Source organism: Oncorhynchus kisutch, linkage group LG18 (assembly GCF_002021735.2).
Source record: "Oncorhynchus kisutch isolate 150728-3 linkage group LG18, Okis_V2, whole genome shotgun sequence".
In the NCBI taxonomy this organism is placed as follows: Eukaryota; Metazoa; Chordata; class Actinopteri; order Salmoniformes; family Salmonidae; genus Oncorhynchus; species Oncorhynchus kisutch.
This window is the reverse complement of record NC_034191.2, coordinates 70,282,847-70,302,226: the sequence shown is the minus strand read 5'-3', so window position 1 is coordinate 70,302,226 and position 19,380 is coordinate 70,282,847. Positions and strand designations below refer to the sequence as shown.

The 19,380-nt window shown below is 42.0% G+C and overlaps 1 protein-coding gene across 1 annotated transcript; it reads right to left on the bottom strand.

The window, feature by feature from the left end:
- Nucleotides 1–359: 359 nt before the first annotated feature.
- LOC109909851 (ribosome biogenesis regulatory protein homolog) lies at nt 360–1,969 on the bottom strand. Its single transcript, XM_020508911.2, has one exon. It carries the CDS (start codon nt 1,950–1,952, stop codon nt 876–878), a length of 1,077 nt encoding a protein of 358 aa, XP_020364500.1. The 5' UTR covers nt 1,953–1,969; the 3' UTR covers nt 360–875.
- Between the last annotated feature and the right edge of the window lie 17,411 nt (nt 1,970–19,380).

Below are 19,380 nucleotides of genomic sequence, written 5' to 3'. Positions count from 1 at the left end.
GACTGCGGTTTTACTATCACTTTTACTGAAACGTTGATTAATGTGCAGTCCCTGTAAAAATAAACTCAAACTCATGTGGCATTACTGTCTGTAGCTGGATCACATGGAAGTTGTGAACTTACTTGTGTATAGCTTTGTAACTTTATCTTGTTACTTTTTAAAATATTATCTATTTACATATTTCCTTAGTTTTAACTGCCTTGTTGGTAAAGAGCTCATCAGTAAGCATTTCACAGTAAAGTCTAGACTTGTAATCAGCACATATAAAAAAACCATTTGATTTGCTATTGTGCTCAGTGAAACTACAATGTACTGTTTGTTGACTTATATTCTTATGATAAATCACACAAAAAACACCATCTTTATGAAGTTGATTTTAATTGTGTTGAAAAATATCAAACATAACTCTGTATCCAAATGTTACACATTTTTACAACAAATTGTTATTTATTTTACCTTTATTTAACTAGGCAAGTCAATTAAGAACAAACTCTTATTTTCAATGACGGCCTAGGAACAGTGGGTTAACTGCCTGTTCAAGGGCAGAACGACAGATTTGTACCATGTCAGCTCGGGGGTTTGAGCTTGCAACCTTCCAGCTAGCCTAGCTAACCACTAGGCTAGCCTTGTAGACACAAGGCAAATCATCACCATTAACCATTTTTACACAATGTCATGGGTGATCTATTTTGCATGACGGGACAGAAGTCCCTCCCCCCTATTGCACCTGACCTGCACTAAGGGGAGACAGGTCAGGGACACATCACTCCCAGCAATATGCAGGTGGGAAACATAATGAAGATGGCAATTCATACTGTGCAGTCTGAGACAAGGCTCTTGTGATGTATGACATACAAAGTTTCAAATGTTCCCCTTTAGCGTTTCCCAGCTCCTTTTTTACCTCCAGGTGGTCCTTGACCTTTACCCCCTGCTCTTCCTTTGCCACCTCCTCCTTTACCCTTTCCACCCTTTCCTTTTCCAGAGAAATTACCACCCTTGCGTCCCTTCTTCCCTCCCTTCCTAAATTTCGCTGCAGACTCCTCTCGGTCATCCTCTCGCATTTGTTTGTTTACGGCTTTGTTGACGTCCAGACGAGGTTTCTTACTGTCCATCACCTTGAGCAGATCCAGCTGCCTCTGCTTTTCACTGGAAAAGTTACCGATGACAGGCTGGAATTTCCTCTTCTTCCCGGTGTTTCTGGGAGCTTTCTCCTTCGGTAGTCGGTCTTGGAATTTACCTGCGGAAGCTGTGGATACCTTGGCCACATTGACAGCCCTACTCAGGTCAGTTGTGGATTGCTGCGCGGTCGGTGTGAGTCCAACACCTGGTACTTTGATCTTCTGTGCCCTGGCTATGTTCCTCAGGCGATGCAGCTCGTTTTTTGCAACCTTCTCCTTCTTGGCTTTGTTCCGTTTGGCAAATTGGTCCTCGTTGGGGTCGGCTGTTTCGGGGACCTCAATTAGCCACTCTTTCGTGCCATCATTAACACGCTTGTAGCCCCAACGCCGCTTCCACTCTTTGGCAACATCGTCCCATACCAGGTTAGTTTTCTTCTTCTTTTGGATCCCCTTCAATTTGGCGAATTCCTCCCATTTGGTTGGAGGCCTGGGCTTCGGTGGAGGCTTCTCTCTCGGCAGTGCAGTGGTCGGCTCGGGTAGTTTGACTACGATGACCTCCTCTACTCTCTCTGTGGGATGCTTCCATATCTCGTTGATCAGGAGCTGCGTGTTGTCACGAGCTAGCGAGCGCAGGAAATCGTCTTTCTTCTGTTCACGGAACTGTCGAATATCAATACGGTTCTTGTCGTATGCGACCAGGTTTCCGATGTCAAACTCAAGGTCCAGTTCTTTTTGAACGGTGATACTTCTGAGTTTTTCAGCCTCATCTTGTTCAGCTTTAGCAAGCACGTCTTCTATACTGCACGCAGCCATTTTTGGAAGCATGTCCGACATACGTGGTTCATGTCACGTGAAAGGTCACTTTAATTTATTTCCGGGTTAAAATGTCCCCATTCGAAAAAATAATTCCTCATGTCCACGCGGTGGAGACAGTGTCTTACTTTTCTCGTTGCCATGATTACTATTTCTGTTTTTTAAAATCCAGTCCCATGAACAAAGTTAATAGTTTGATTATAATTCTTGATTCTATCATTATCTGAATGTCATATTACTTCATGTTTAGCATTTCTTAGTAATAAAAAAAATGGTCAATGATTTACTTAAAATAATCCATAAACGCCACACTGTCTTTAGTCCTACTGACTGCTCAATGCTCCTCTCCTTCAAGACTCAATGGACTGAAGGTGAGAGGTGTGAAAAGAGGATACTCAATGTCCTGCTGACGTGGTCATAAATGTGTGGATGGATGAGTGTTAAGCCAGGAAGTGAGTCATCATTGTGTGTACTGTGTGTGTGTGTCACTTCTGAATAGACCCCACCAGGGACCTGAACGTGTCATGGTTGATCCATTCCAGGATGCAGTGTATAGATCAGACTCATCAATAATCAATCTGCGATTTTCTCTCATTGATCTGATCTTTCAACACCTGTTAGATTTAGTTTCCTTATTCACTTCATCATCTAAGCAGAGGAACATTTCAACAGAGATCAGGTAACCATGGAGTTAGATAAAAACCTATTGCCTCACAATCGTTATAGGGGACTCCATAGACAATATGGGACTCACTGCTCACCATGCTTGTCTTCTAGGTAGAGAGAGAGAGAGAGATTCTTTGTTAAGGGACTGTATGTTATTTATAATGAGGGATACCTAGAGAAAATCTGACCTCTCTGAAATGAAAATGGATGTCCCTCCCTTCAGTAAAGTGTTTTTTTTTACCCGACCCAAACCTGAACACTTGATAAAAAATAAGAATGACCCTCCCCTATACCCCAAATAATAGCCAGAAGGTTGTAGATTTGCAGACCACTTTAGACAAGGGTAGAGGTTAAAAGATATCCATTATAATAAAAGCACTACATTAACCTATCATCTTATTTGTGGTCTGATAAAAAATTGCCTTTTATAAATGGATTTCATGCAATTCTACATGATTTGACACGACTGTAGACAAAAATCACCTTTTTAATCCCACAACAGAGCATGAGAACGAATGGGCGCATGCTGCAACACTGGAAACGTTGTGATTTCTATACAGGCCATTGTTAAAGAGGATAGTATGGAACAGTGCTAAAGTTGACTATCAACTGTAAACATTTGGCGTAATAGAACCAGTTACAACTGAAGTATCTGATTATCAATGAATATAAGAAAAATACATTTGTTGTTTAACACAGTAGCTGCATATCATCAGGCATGCCTATGTACACTTGTAACTTTTTCATTTGGTAAACTGTCAATTTCTAACTTATTATATTTCATTCCATGATATTGTTACAAAATAGATTTGTTTTGACTGTGATTAGGGTATGGGAATATCTGCTAGGCTAAATTAACAAACTAGGCATGCATAGCTCACCGCATGATCCTCAATAATATATATTTCTTAAACGCAGGCAATAGCCTTGAAATAATAATAATAATATAGCCTTAATCATTATTTTTAGCTACTGTTGTATCGTGTTTTAACCATGACAGTAGTAGTAGTAGTGCCAAGCAGTTTAGTCACCTCAACATGCTCAAATTCCACGGGATTTATTACAAGATTTAGTAGAGGTTTAGTGAATGATTTGTCCCAAATACAATCCTTTTAGTTTTAGAAATATTTAGGATGAACTTATTCCTTCCCACCCACTTTAAAACTAACTGCAACTCTTTGTTAAGTGTTGCAGTCATTTCAGTCGCTGTTGTAGCTGACATGTATAGTGTTGAGTCATCCACATACATAGACACTCTGGATTTACTCAAAGCCAGTGGCAGGTCATTAGTAAAGATTGCAAAAAGTAATGGGCCTAGACAGCTGCCCCGGGGAATTTTTGATTCTACTTGGATTATGTTGGAGAGGCTTCGATTAAAGAACACCCTCTGATACAGCTGCAGCTGTACATGCATTCGTAAATCAAGACCTTTCTTAAGTTGGGCTCTGGGATGGTGCAACTGTTGAGAATGTGAGCCTATGGTTGTGTGGGGGGAAAGGGTTGAGTGTGTATGATTGTGGGGTTGTGTATGATTGTGGGGGTATATGTGCGTATCACACAACTGTTGCGAAGGAGTAAAAGATGTTACGGACAATATAGGATGATTCACAATTGTTTGCTAATATAATAATTGATGGCAATAATGTAATTTTGGTAATGGTGAGACTGGTGAGAGTTAAAATCCTTTGCATAAATTACCTTCCATTACTACAAATATTAATAGCTAATTATGGAAAATAAGAAACAGGATTTTTAATATATACAGTGCCTTGCGAAAGTATTCGCCCCCTTGAACTTTGCGACCTTTTGCCACATTTCAGGCTTCAAACCTAAAGATATAAAACTGTATTTTTTTGTGAAGAATCAACAACAAGTGGGACACAATCATGAAGTGGAACGACATTTATTGGAAATTTCAAACCTTTTTAACAAATCAAAAACTGAAAAATTGGGCGTGCAAAATTATTCAGCCCTTAAGTTAATACTTTGTAGCGCCACCTTTTGCTGCGATTACAGCTGTAAGTCGCTTGGGGTATGTCTCTATCAGTTTTGCACATCGAGAGACTGACATTCTTTCCCATTCCTCCTTGCAAAACAGCTCGAGCTCAGTGAGGTTGGATGGAGAGCATTTGTGAACAGCAGTTTTCAGTTCTTTCCACAGATTCTCGATTGGATTCAGGTCTGGACTTTGACTTGGCCATTCTAACACCTGGATATGTTTATTTTTGAACCATTCCATTGTAGATTTTGCTTTATGTTTTGGATCATTGTCTTGTTGGAAGACAAATCTCCGTCCCAGTCTCAGGTCTTTTGCAGACTCCATCAGGTTTTCTTCCAGAATGGTCCTGTATTTGGCTCCATCCATCTTCCCATCAATTTTAACCATCTTCCCTGTCCCTGCTGAAGAAAAGCAGGCCCAAACCATGATGCTGCCACCACCATGTTTGACAGTGGGGATGGTGTGTTCAGGGTGATGAGCTGTGTTGCTTTTACGCCAAACATAACGTTTTGCATTGTTGCCAAAAAGTTCAATTTTGGTTTCATCTGACCAGAGCACCTTCTTCCACATCTTTGGTGTGTCTCCCAGGTGGCTTGTGGCAAACTTTAAATGACACTTTTTATGGATATCTTTAAGAAATGGCTTTCTTCTTGCCACTCTTCCATAAAGGCCAGATTTGTGCAATATATGACTGATTGTTGTCCTATGGACAGAGTCTCCCACCTCAGCTGTAGATCTCTGCAGTTCACCCAGAGTGATCATGGGCCTCTTGGCTGCATCTCTGATCAGTCTTCTCCTTGTATGAGCTGAAAGTTTAGAGGGACGGCCAGGTTTTGGTAGATTTGCAGTGGTTTGATACTCCTTCCATTTCAATATTATCGCTTGCACAGTGCTCCTTGGGATGTTTAAAGCTTGGGAAATCTTTTTGTATCCAAATCCGGCTTTAAACTTCTTCACAAGAGTATCTCGGACCTGCCTGGTGTGTTCCTTGTTCTTCATGATGCTCTCTGCGCTTTTAACGGACCTCTGAGACTATCACAGTGCAGGTGCATTTATACGGAGACTTGATTACACACAGGTGGATTGTATTTATCATCATTAGTCATTTAGGTCAACATTGGATCATTCAGAGATCCTCACTGAACTTCTGAAGAGAGTTTGCTGCACTGAAAGTAAAGGGGCTGAATAATTTTGCACGCCCAATTTTTCAGTTTTTGATTTGTTAAGAAAGTTTGAAATATCCAATAAATGTCGTTCCACTTCATGATTGTGTCCCACTTGTTGTTTGTTGATTCTTCACAAAAAAATACAGTTTTATATCTTTATGTTTGAAGCCTGAAATGTGGCAAAAGGTCGCAAAGTTCAAGGGGGCCGAATACTTTCGCAAGGCACTGTATATAGATATATAGATATATAGATTGCTATATATAGATTGCTATATATAATACAAATTGAGGTGAGGGTGATGTATTTGGCGGTTGATCTACTTCTGTTCTATAAATGGAACTGTGCTCTTTTCGAAGGATGGATCCCAGTCTTTTCAGGGCTATGGGATACGGGGGGTCGGGGGTGGTCTGCCGGGCATTGGGATGACAACCCAACTCGGGACGAGGAGGGCTTTTAGCGGGTGGAATAGTGGGGACCAATTGGAGGTTTACTTCGTAGCAATGCAAATATCAAGGTACAGCTATATGGACACTCAATCATCATGTTACTTTTTAATGGTATGTTTACAAACATATTTTGATAAATATAATTGAAAGTTGTCTCATTATGGTAAGTGGTGAAATAAGTATTGCCAGTTACTATTGTAACGACTTAGCAGATAATAAGAAAAGACGATCAGTATTTACCTGGCTAAAAGAGAAGGAATATAATATCTATTGTTTACAGGAAACTCATTCAACAATTTTAGATGAAGTTTTGTGGAAAAAGGACTGGGGGGGTGAAATATATTTACTCCCATGGGCAAAGAAATTCAGAAGGAGTGATGGTTTTAATTAACAGTCATTTTGATCCAAATGTGCAAATTGTCCAAACAGATCATCAAGGTAGATGGATTATTTAAAATATGTTATTGGACAATAAACAGATATGGCTTATTAACCTATACGGTCCAAATAATGACGATCCAAGCTTTTTGAAAAAAAATACATACGAATATATCAACTCTACAAGCAACACTAGACTCTATTATTATGGTGGGAGATTTTAATATGGAGACTTAAATACCCTGACCTAGTGAGATATACATGGCGGAGTCTTTATCAAGCTAGTCGTCTTGACTACTTCTTATGCCATTCTCTCTGGAACCAAAAGTTAAAAACGTGTTGATAGGTGGCAGAATGCGTTCGGATCATCACATAATTGGCATATATATTACTCTTACAGAATTTCCACGTGGGCGAGGATATTAGAAATTTCAGATGATAAATTGTTTAGAACTAGGACAGAAGAATGTATAACTGACTTGTTCAGACATAACATAGGTACAGCAGATCCCCTTATTGTATGGTACACTTTTAAATGTGCCTTTTAGAGGCTGTGCAATTCAGTACTCATCTATAAAACAAAGGCAATTTAGATCAAAAGAGTCCATTTTAACAAAGGAAATTGAAAGACTAACAGTACAGTTAGATAGCAATAAAAACGGTACCATAGAGGCACAGAATAAGTTAGAGGAAAAACAAAAAGAAACGGAGGAACTTATTCAAGAAAGATCCAGTGTAATATATTATAAAAATAAAGCGAACTGGATGGAATATGGAGAAAAATGCACCCAATTATTTTTCAATCTTCAATGTAGAAATGCTACCAAAACGAATCTATTGAAACTTGTTACAAATGATGGAGTCACACATGATTCACCGAATGATATTTTGAAAGAGGAAGTAAAGTACTTTAAGAATATGTTTTTGTTTCAGTCTCCTCCATCTCCTTTAACTGAAACTAATTGTATGGATTTTTTCCCTAATAATAATGTAAAATGAACATCTGTACAGAAAGACTCATGTGAAGGCCAAATTACAGAGGAGGAATTTCTTGATGCAATTAAAGCCTTTAAGGCTGGGAAAACTCCAGGGCTGGATGGCATACCAGTGGAAGTATACAAAACATATGTTTGATATACTCAATGGACCATTATTAGCATGCTTTAACCAGTCCTATATAAATGGTAGATTATCAGACACGTAACAAGAAGGTCTGATATCATTATTACTGAAACAGGACCCAAGTGGTATATATAAAGATCCAGTCCATAGGTTTTTTTACATGGACGATACATTGGAGATAATATAAGACAAGTACTGGAAACAATAGAATACTATGAAATCAAAGCTGATTTTGAAAAGATGTTTGATGAAGTACGACTGGAGGTTATATATACATGCCCTAGAATATTTCAATTTTGGGGAATCTCTTATAAAATGGGTTAAAGTTATGTATAGTAACCAGAGGTGTAAAAAAGTAAATAATGGCTACATCTGAGAAACTTTTAAATTATCTAGAGGAGTAAAACAAGGTTGTCCACTATCAGCATATCTATTTATTATTGCCATCGAAATGTTAGCTGTTAAAATTAGATCAAACAATTATATTAAGGGATTAGAAATACGTGGCTTAAAAACGAATGTGTCATTGTACGCTGATGATTCATGTTTTCTTTTAAAACCACAATTAGAATCCCTCCACAGCCTCATAGAGGATCTGGATACTTTTGCTATCCTCTCTGGATTAAAACCAAATTATAATAAGTGCACTATATTACGTATTGGATCACAAAAAAATGATAATTTTACATTACTGTGTAGTTTACCAATTAAATGGTCTGATGGAGATGTGGACATACTCGGTATACAAATCCCAAAAGAAAGAAATTATCTCACTCCAATACATTTTTATAGAAAGTTAGCAAAAATAGACAAGATCTTGCTATCATAAATAGGACTGGTGGAGTTATGTCACACATGCAGCTAACACAGACATATGGAAATGTCTGCTCTAACCATAACCATTATGACCAACTAATTGTAGCATTACCACAAAAATGGAAGAGGTAAGTAAAGGGGGAAAAAAGTAAGGAACTTGCATGTCGTCCCTGCATTTTGTAATCTATCTTTGTTCCATAGTGTAGTTTCTTCTTATTTTTATTCAGTTTAGTCACATGATTTCTCAATTTGCAATACATTTGCCAATGGGTTGTGCAGCCAGACTTATTTGCCATTCCTTTTGCCTCATCCTTCTCAACCATACCATTTTTCAATTCCTCATCAATACACAGGTATTTAATAGTATTTAAAGTAATTTTCTTAATAAGTACATGCTTATTAGTAACTGGAATAAGTTGTTTTTATAAATGTGTCAAGTTCAGTGTCTGTTTGCTCCTCATTACACACCACGGACCAACAAATATTCTTTACATCAACAACATCCACTATATTAGGCCAATCCTTCGGATCTTTGGTTTTCCTAGATATAGCTACTATATTGTGATCACTACATCCAATGGATGTGGATACGGCTTTCAAGCAAATTTCTGCAGCATTAGTACAGATGTGATCAATACATGTTTTCATTCCTGTGCTGTTTGTAATGACCTTGGTAGGTTGACTGATTAACCTGAACCAGGTTGCAGGCACTGGTTACAGTTTGAAGCTTTTTCTTGAGTTGGCAGCTTGATGAAAGCCAGTCAATATTTAAATCCCCCAGAAAATATACCTCTCTGTTGATCTCACATAGTGTCTCGGCTGCCGTAAGAACGGGACCAAGGCGCAGCGGATGTTGAGTTCCACATATTTAATTCAAAGAGAAACTTAAACAAAACCAAATATATAAAAAAACGAACAACTAAACGTGACTACGTGGTGCACCTGCACAAACACAAATCAATATCTCACAAACACAGGTGGGAAAAATATCTACTTAAATATGATCCCCAATTAGAGACAACGATTACCAGCTGCCTCTAATTGGGAATCATACAAAACACCAACATAGAAAATATAAGCTAGAACACAACATAGAAATTCTAAACTAGAATACCCCCTAGTCACGCCCTGACCTACAACACCATAGAGAAACAAGGGCTCTCTATGATCAGGGCGTGCCAGTCCACCCCCCAAATGTGTGGACTCCGGCCGCAAAACCTGAAACCAAATGGGGGGGTTATGGGGGTGACTAGTGTTGGTGGCGGCTCCGGTGCGGTTCGTAGCCTCACCCCAGATCCCGGAACCGACCATGGTGCCGGGCTGAACGCTGTGCCTGGACTGGGCACCGTCGCAGAAGGAGGCTCCGGCCATGGAGCTGGGCTGACCGCTGTGCCTGGACTGGGCACCGGCGCAGAGGAAGGTTCCGGCCATGGAGCTGGGTTGGACGCTGTGCCTGGACTGGGCATCTGCGCAGAAGGAGGCTCCGGCCATGGAGCTGGGCTGACCGCTGTGCCTGGACTGGGCACCGGCGCAGAGGAAGGTTCCGGCCATGGAGCTGGACTGGACACCGTGCCTGGACTGGGCATCGGCGCAGAGGAAGGTTCCGGCCATGGGGCTGGACTGGACACCGTGCCTGGACTGGGCATCGGCGCAGAGGAAGGCTCCTGCCCTGGAGCAGGACTGGACACCGTGCCTGGAAGCTGCGGACGATTGACCGTCGCTGGAAGTTCCGGACCGTGGACTGTTGCTGGAGGTTCCGGACCGTGGACTGTTGCTGGAGGTTCCGGACCGTGGACCGTTGCTGGAGGTTCCGGACCGTGGACCGTTGCTGGAGGTTCCGGACCGTGGACCGTTGCTGGAGGTTCCGGACCGTGGACCGTTGCTGGAGGTTCCGGACCGTGGACCGTTGCTGAGGTTCCGGACCGTGGACCGTGGAAGGTCAGAGAGTAATCTACACAGAGAGTCAGGGATGAGGGGCAACATCAGGCACACATCCAGATACTATCATAAGCAACTAATTCTCAAATATGACATTTAATTGATTACAAATTACATGACCCTCCCCTGGACAAAAAAATTATAATACTAAACCCTCCCCCTGACTGAAATTGAAAAAGCTTGACCCTCCCCCATTTTCATCCGGGTAACAATTGTATATATTTCAACTGCTCCTTAAGTCTACTACTACAGCACATTTATACTGACATTCAGCCACAATGTTGGATTCCAAAGCACTTCTTTACATGAAGAGCATAGAGAAGGAGAGTTCTGTTCACCCCTTCCTCCCCTCTCTGCCCCCAAGTGTTGAACACACCCCATCCTCCATGCACGTGCCTGGGAAACCTAATACATACTGTCTGATCGATATTCAGGAACAATAGCAACAATAGCAGGCCTTCAGAGACAGATGCTTTTTCTATACATCGGCAGGACAGAAGGGTGGAGTCGGGGAAGCTCCGGGGAGATGGTGTGCGTCTCTTTGTTAACAACAGCTGGTGTGCGATCTCTCATATTAATAAGGAAGTCTTAAGGTTCTGTTCGCCTGAGTTAGAATACCTCATGATAAGCTGTAGACCACACTATTTACAAAGAGAGTTTCCATCTATATTTTTTTATAGCTGTCTATTTACCACATTAAATCGATGCTGGCATTAAGACTGCACTCAAGCAGCAAATTGTATTTGTCACATGCATCAAATACAACAGGTATGAAATGCTTTACAAGCCCTTAACCAACAATGCAGTTCAAGAAATAGAGTTAAGAAAATATTTACTAAATTAACTAAAGTAAAATAGAAAAAGTAACATTATAAAATTACATAAAATTAGGAGGCTATATACAGGGGGTACCATTACCAAGTCAATGTGCGGGGGTACAGGTTAGTCGAGGTAGTTTGTACATGTAGGTTGGAGTAAAGTGACTATGCGTAGGTAATAAACAGCTAGTAGCAGCAGTGTAAAAACAAATGACCTGGCCTCCACAATCACCCAACCTCAACCCAATTGAGATGGTTTGGGTAGGGTGGCCGTTTTATTAATTGTTCAGCAGTCTAATAGCTTGGGGGTAGAAGCTGTTATGTAGCCTTTTGAACCTAGACTCTTGCCGTGAGGTAGCAGAGGGAACAGTCTATGAGTTGGGTGACTGGAGTCTTTAACAATTTTTTGGGGCCTTCCTCTGACACCGCCTTATATACAGTACCCGTCAAAAGTTTGGACACACCTACTCATTCAAGGGTTTTTCTTTATTTTTTACTATTTTCTACAATGTAGATTAATAGTGAAGACAACACTATTAAATAACACATATGGAATCATGTAGTAACCCTAAAAAGTAACCCTAAAAAGTGTTGAACAAATCAAATATATTTTTTATTTGAGATTCTTTAAAGTAGCCACCCTTTGCCTTGATGACAGCTTTGCACACTCTTGGCATTCTCTCAACCACCTTCACCTGGAATGCTTTTCCAACCGTCTTGAAGGAGTTCCCACATATGCTGAGCACTTGTTGGCTGCTTTTCCTTCACTCTGAGGTCCGACTCATCCCAAACCATCTCAATTGGGTTGAGGTTGGGTGATTGTGGAGGCCAGGTCATTTGATGCAGCACTCATCACTCTCCTTCTTGGTCAAATAGCCCTTACACAGACTTGAGGTGTGTTGGGTCATTGTCCTGTTGAAAAACAAATGATAGTCCCACTAAGCACAAACCAGATGGGATGGTGTATCGCTGCAGAATGTTGTGGTAGCCATGCTGGTTAGGTGTGCCTTGAATTCTAAATACATTACCAACAGTGTCACCAGCAAAGCACCTCCACACCATCACACTTCCTCCTCCATGCTTCCCGGGGGGAACCACACATGCAGAGATCATCCATTCACCTACTCTGCATCTCACAAAGACACAGCGGTTGGAACCAAACATCTCAAATTTGGACTCATCAGACCAAAGGAAAGATTTCCACCAGACACTAATGTCCATTGCTCATGTTTCTTTGCCCAAGCAAGTCTCTTCTTCTTATTGGTGTCCTTTAGTAGTGGTTTCTTTGCCGCAATTCGATCATGAAGGCCTGATTCACACAGTCTCTTTTGAACAGTTGATGTTGAGGTGTGTCTGTATTTATTTATTTGGGCTACAATTTCTGGTAACTAATAAACTTATCCTCTGTAGCAGAGGTAACTCTGGGACTTCCTTTCCTGTGACGGTCCTCATTGAGAGCCAATTTCATCATAGCGCTTGATGGTTTTTGCAACTGCACTTGAAGAAACTCTTGCCATAATATGGACTTTGTCTTTTACCAAATAGGGTATACCACCCTTATCTTGTCACAACACAATTTATTGGCTCAATCAAGAAGGAAAGAAATTCCACAAATTAACTTTTAACAACGCACACCTGTAAATTGAAATACATTCCAGGTGACTACCACATGAAGCTGGTTGAGAGAATGCCAAGAGTGTGCAAAGCAAGTTCTGCAAGCTCTAGTTTTGTCTAATCTTGATTATTGTCCAGTCGTGTGGTCCAGTGCTGCAAGGAAATATCTAGTTAAGCTGCTGTAACGACTTCCGCCGATGTCGGCTCCTCTCCTTGTTCGGGCGGCGTTCGGTGGTCGACGTCACCGGCTTTCTAGCCATCGCCACTCCATTTTTCATGTATCCATTTGTTTTGTCTTGTTCCCTTGTTCCCTAACAGGTTTTCATTCCCCAATCAATATACATCTATGTATTCCTCTGTTCCCCATCATGTCTTTGTGTAAGATTGTTTGTGTTACATGTGTATTGTTGACATGCCAGACTGGCTTGTTTTTCTGTGTTATTTCTTCACAAAGATGTTTATTGTTAAACATAATTATTGTGACTGTTTTGCTCGTTTTTCACTTTTGCCTAAATAAAGTGTGCGCCTGTTCACAAATCTCTGCTCTCCTGCACCTGACTTCGCTACCAGTACGCACACATCTGACAGCTGCAGCTGGCCCAGAACAGAGTGGCACGTTTTCTCTTCATTGTTATTAGAGGGCTGATATAAATACTATACATGCCCGTCTCTCTTGGCTAAGAGTTTAGGAGAGACTGACTGTATCCCATCTTTTTTTAAATAAGAAACAATGTGTTGGAAATCCCAAATTGTTTTCGTAGTCAACTTACACTTACACCCTGTGTATATAGCCAAGTTATTACCTGGTACCCTGTGTATATAGCCAAGTTATTACCTGGTACCCCGTGTATATAGCCAAGTTATTACCTGGTACCCTGTGTATATAGCCAAGTTATTACCTGGTACTCCGTGTATATAGCCAAGTTATTACCTGGTACCCCGTGTATATAGCCAAGTTATTACCTGGTACCTTGTGTACATAGCCAAGTTATTACCTGGTACCCCGTGTAGATAGCCAAGTTATTACCTGGTACACTGTATATAGCCAAGTTATTACCTGGTACACTGTATATAGCCAAGTTATTACCTGGTACACTGTATATAGCCAAGCTATTACCTGGTACACTGTATATAGCCAAGCTATTACCTGGTACCCTGTGTATATAGCCAAGCTATTACCTGGTACCCTGTGTATATAGCCAAGCTATTACCTGGTACCCTGTGTATATAGTCAAGTTATTACCTGGTACCCTGTGTAGATAGCCAAGTTATTACCTGGTACCCTGTGTAGATAACCAAGTTATTACCTGGTACCCTGTGTAGATAGCCAAGTTATTACCTGGTACCCTGTGTAGATAGCCAAGTTATTACCTGGTACCCTGTGTAGATAGCCAAGTTATTACCTGGTACCCTGTGTAGATAGCCAAGTTATTACCTGGTACCCTGTGTAGATAGCCAAGTTATTACCTGGTACCCTGTGTAGATAGCCAAGTTATCATTACTCGTTGTGTTTTTATTCTTTGTGTTGTTATTATTATTTTATTTCTCTATTGTTTTCTGTCTGCATTGTTGGGAAGGGCCCATAAGTAAGCAGTTCAGTGTTATTTCACCTTTATTTAACCAGGTAGGCTAGTTGAGAACAAGTTATCATTTACAACAGCGAAAACTTAGTCTATACCTGTTGTTTACGAAGTATGTGACATACAATTTGATTTGAGACAGGATTTTCTAGGTTGACCCACATGTCCTTGAATACAGATTTGCCTGTAGCTTGGCCTTTTCTGTTCTCACTGCTCACCATGCCTGTAGCTTGGCCTTCTCTTCTCTCACTGCTCACCATGCCTGTAGCTTGGCCTTCTCTTCTCCCACTGCTCACCATGCCTGTAGCTTGGCCTTCTCTTCTCCCACTGCTCACCATGCCTGTAGCTTGGCCTTCTCTTCTCCCACTGCTCACCATGCCTGTAGCTTGGCCTTCTCTTCTCCCACTGCTCACCATGCCTGTAGCTTGGCCTTCTCTTCTCCCACTGCTCACCATGCCTGTAGCTTGGCCTTCTCTTCTCCCACTGCTCACCATGCCTGTAGCTTGGCCTTCTCTTCTCTCACTGCTCACCATGCCTGTAGCTTGGCCTTCTCTTCTCCCACTGCTCACCATGCCTGTAGCTGTAGCTGTAGCTGGCCTGAGTGACAGAGTGGGTCCATCTGTGGCTTCCACCTGATTTACGTCCACTCTTACAGTACAATTAATTACCTCAGCCACCAGAGAGCACTAGTGGAACATTTTGAAGACTTGCCCCTATCGTCAGGAAAGCAGCTGTGTTGAGATGCCAAAGCTGACCTGAAGTTGAGGGGAAGAGAGAGAGAAAGGAGGGATAGCTGTCGGTGAAATCTCTTTTTGTGAGCCTAATCAGCATGGAGTAGAACAGGATTTTTTTTATTTACCAGGAATCTCTTTCTTTCTATCATCAGGGGGGATGAACTGTAGGCCTTTCTGCAGCTGGGGACTCTTTGTCAACAAACTGTAGACCCTTTAAAACGCATGATGGGAACCCTTTGCTGCTCATTAAGGTATTATTACTGGTGTCCTCAAAATCTTCTGTAAGTCTATAGCTTGTCTCTACAGGGTAATCAGTCTGAGTAGTAAATAAAAAAGCTCATTCAGAGTGGGGAAAAGTCTTGCATGGCATCCTCAATGAAAGCCTCTTTGGATCCAAACCCACTCTACAAGTGTATTGTGAATGATGGACAAACTAACCATTGTAAATTAATGATATCTACTCCATTATACTGTATGGCTGCGTTTACCCAGGCAGCCCAATTTTCCACTAATTTGTCTTTTGACCAATCACAGAATATTTTTTTCAGATCTGATCTGATAGACGTTTGGTTGTTTAGCAACAAAACTGAGGCATGCGCAACTATGGGAAAAACAGACGAGTTTGGCTTAGATTGTTGACAACGTGCAAAACATGTTTTGTCTCCAATGTTTCTTGAAAACATAAATACATTTGCACAATGAGCACTAGTTGTCTCTCAAATACATAATTAAAGTTGTTGGTTAGCTAGCTAGTGAATTCTTTGCCATATTAGCATTGACATGAAATCAGTCAAGACACCTCGAAACAAGACATGGAATCAATAACAAGATGAAACGAGCCGAAATGAGCCACTTACGATTCTCCACATGGCAGCTTCTTGTCATTGGTGCTGGCTATCTGGCCATCCAGAATCACAACAACACGCTGACTTCTGCCCCATGGAAGAGCACACATCGTTTTCGTGCCGTTGTCAGCTAACTCCTCTATTGGTCAAAATAACAATTAGTGAAAAGAATATCAGAATTGGGCTGCCTGTGTAAAACGCAGCCTTTTTTCAAACCATTTATTTTTTGAAACCATTTATTTTCCCCTCCCAACTCAGACCACTCCCAGACAGTCCTAGCACAATTCCTGCTTGAGAAATAGCTTTTTTTGTTTCTTTTTGACCATTTTCATTGAAAACAATCACTGTAATGTATTTAATTGTTAACCAGAAATAATTTGATATTGAGATAAAAACTGCTGTGTTGGACCTTTTAAAGTGGACGTCTTCTAATCAGTTTGTCAGCTTAAGGCACAGCAATTTACCTGTTGTACTTTGAGACCCTCTAAACTAAAGCATGTTGAAATCAACTCACTGTCCTTGTCTTTTCAGGGTCTGTGTATTGGCTTTTGGCAGTATACTGTAGCTGATGCTCAATAAGGCTATTTTCCTCGTGCTTGGCAGTGATGATCCACATACGCTGCACCGGCAAGATAGAACAGCACACTCCGGTAAGACGAGGGGGGGCGGTCTGTGCATATTTGTCAACAACAGCTGGTGCACAGAATCTAAGGAAGTCTCTAGAGTTTGCTCGCCTGAAGTAGAGTATATTGTGATAAATTGCAGGCCACACTACTTGCCTAGAGAGTTTTAAGCTATACCTTTCGTGGCTGTTTATTTACAACCACAGACAGATGCTGGCACTAAGACTGCACTCAGACAGCTGTATAAGGAAATAAGCAAACAGGAAACTACTCACCCAGAGGCGGCGCTCCTAGTGGCCGGAGACTTTAATGCAGGGAAACTTAAATCAGTTCTACCAAATTTCCATCAACATGTTAAATGTGCAACCAGAGGGGAAAAAAATTATAGATCACCTGCACTCCACACACAGAGACGCGTACAAAGCTCTCCCTCGCCCTCCATTTGGTAAATCCGACCACAACTCTGTCCTCCTGATTCTTGCTTACAAGCAAAAATTTAAGCAGGAAGCACCAGTGACTCGGGCTATAAAAAAGTGGTCAGATGAAGCAGATGCTAAACTACAGGACTGTTTTGCTAGCACAGACTGGAACATGTTCCAGGATTCTTCCGATGGCATTGAGGAGTACACCACATCCGTCACTGGCTTTATCAATAAGTGCATCGATGACGTCGTCCCCACAGTGACTGTACGTACATATCCCAACCAGAAGCCATGGATTACAGGCAACATTCGCATTGAGCTAAAGGGTAGAGCTTCCGCTTTCAAGGTGCAGGACTCCAAGAAATCCTGCTATGCCCTGCAACGAACCATCAAACAAGCATCAATACAGGGCTAAGATTGAATCATACTACACCGGCTCCGACGCTCGTCTTTTGTGGCAGAGCGTGTAAGCTGTTACAAACTACAAAGGGAAGCACAACCGCGAGCTGCCCAGTGACATGAGCCTACCAGACGAGCTAAATCACTTCTATGCTTACTTCGAGGCAAGCAACACTGAGGAATGCATGAGAGCATCAGCTGTTCCGGACGACTGTGTGATCACGCTCTCCATAGCCGATGTGAGTAAGAACTTTAAACAGGTCAACATACACAAGGCTGCGGGGCCTGACGGATTACCAGGACGTGTGCTCCGGGCATGTGCTGACCAACTGGCAGGTGTCTTCACTGACGTTTTCAACATGTCCCTGATTGAGTCTGTAATACCAACATGTTTCAAGCAGACCACCATAGTCCCTATGCCCAAGGACACAAAGGCAACCTGCCTAAATGACTACAGACCTGTAGCACTCACGTCCGTAGCCATGAAGTGCTTTGAAAGATTGGTAATGGCTCACATCAACACCATTATCCCAAATATCCTAGACCCACTCCAATTGTCATACCGCCCAAATAGATCCACAGATGATGCAATCTCTATTGCACTCCACACTGCCCTTTCCCCACCTGGACAAAAGGAACACTTTCGTGAGAATACTATTCATTGACTACAGCTCAGTGTTCAACACCATAGTACCCTCAAAGCTCATCACTAAGCTAAGGATCCTGGGACTAAACACCTCCCTCTGCAACTGGATCCTGGACTTCCTGACGGGCCGCCCCCAGGTGGTGAAGGTAGGTAACAGCACATCTGCCACGCTGATCCTCAACACTGGAGCTCCCCAGGGGTGCGTGCTCAGTCCCCTCCTCTACTCTCTGTTCACCCACGACTGCATGGCCAGGCACGACTCCAACACCGTCATTACGACACAACAGTGTAGGCCTGATCACCGACAACGACGAGACAGCCTATAGGGAGGAGGTCAGAGACCTGGCCGGGTGGTGCCAGAATAACAACCTATCCCTCAACATAACCAAGACTAAGGAGATGATTGTGGGCTACAGGAAAAGGAGGACCGAGCACGCACCCATTCTCATCAACGGGGCTGTAGTGGAGCAGGTTGAGAGATTCAAGTTCCTTGGTGTCCACATCAGCAACAAACTAGAATGGTCCAAACACACCAAGACAGTCGTGAAGAGGGCACGACACAGCCTATTCCCCCTCAGGAAACTAAAAACATTTGGCATGAGTCCTGAGCTCCTCAAAAGGTTCTACAGTTGCAATATCGAGAGCATCCTGATTGGTTGCCTTACTGCCTGGTATGGCAATTGCAATTGCTTGGGGCAAAGTTGCCTGCCATCCAGGACCTCGACACCAGGCGGTGTCAGAGGAAGGCCCTAAAAATGGTCAAATACCACAGCCACCCCAGTCATAGACTGTTCTCTCTACTACTGCACGGCAAGCCATACCGGAGTACCAAGTCAAGTTCAAAAAGGCTTCTCGACAGTTGTTACCCCCAAGCCATAAGACAGGTAATCAAATGTTTATCATATATGCATAGTCACTTTAACTATACATTCATGTACATACTACCTCAATTGGGCTGACCACATTGGCTAACCGGGCTATCTGCATTGTGTCCCACCCACCACCTGCCAACCCCTCTTTTACGCTACTGCTACTCTCTGTTCATCCTTTATGCATAGTCACTTTAACCATATCTACATGTACATACTACCTCAATCAGCCTGACTTACCGGTGTCTGTACGTAGCCTCGCTACTGTATACAGCCTGTCTTTTTACTGTTGTTTTTATTTCTTTACCTACCTATTGTTCACCTAATACCTTTTTTGCACTATTGGTTAGAGTCTGTAAGTAAGCAT

Bases quoted from the DNA above. Each gene is read 5' to 3' on its own strand.
- LOC109909851 (XM_020508911.2), bottom strand. From the start codon at position 1,952: ATGTCGGACATGCTTCCAAAAATGGCTGCGTGCAGTATAGAAGACGTG.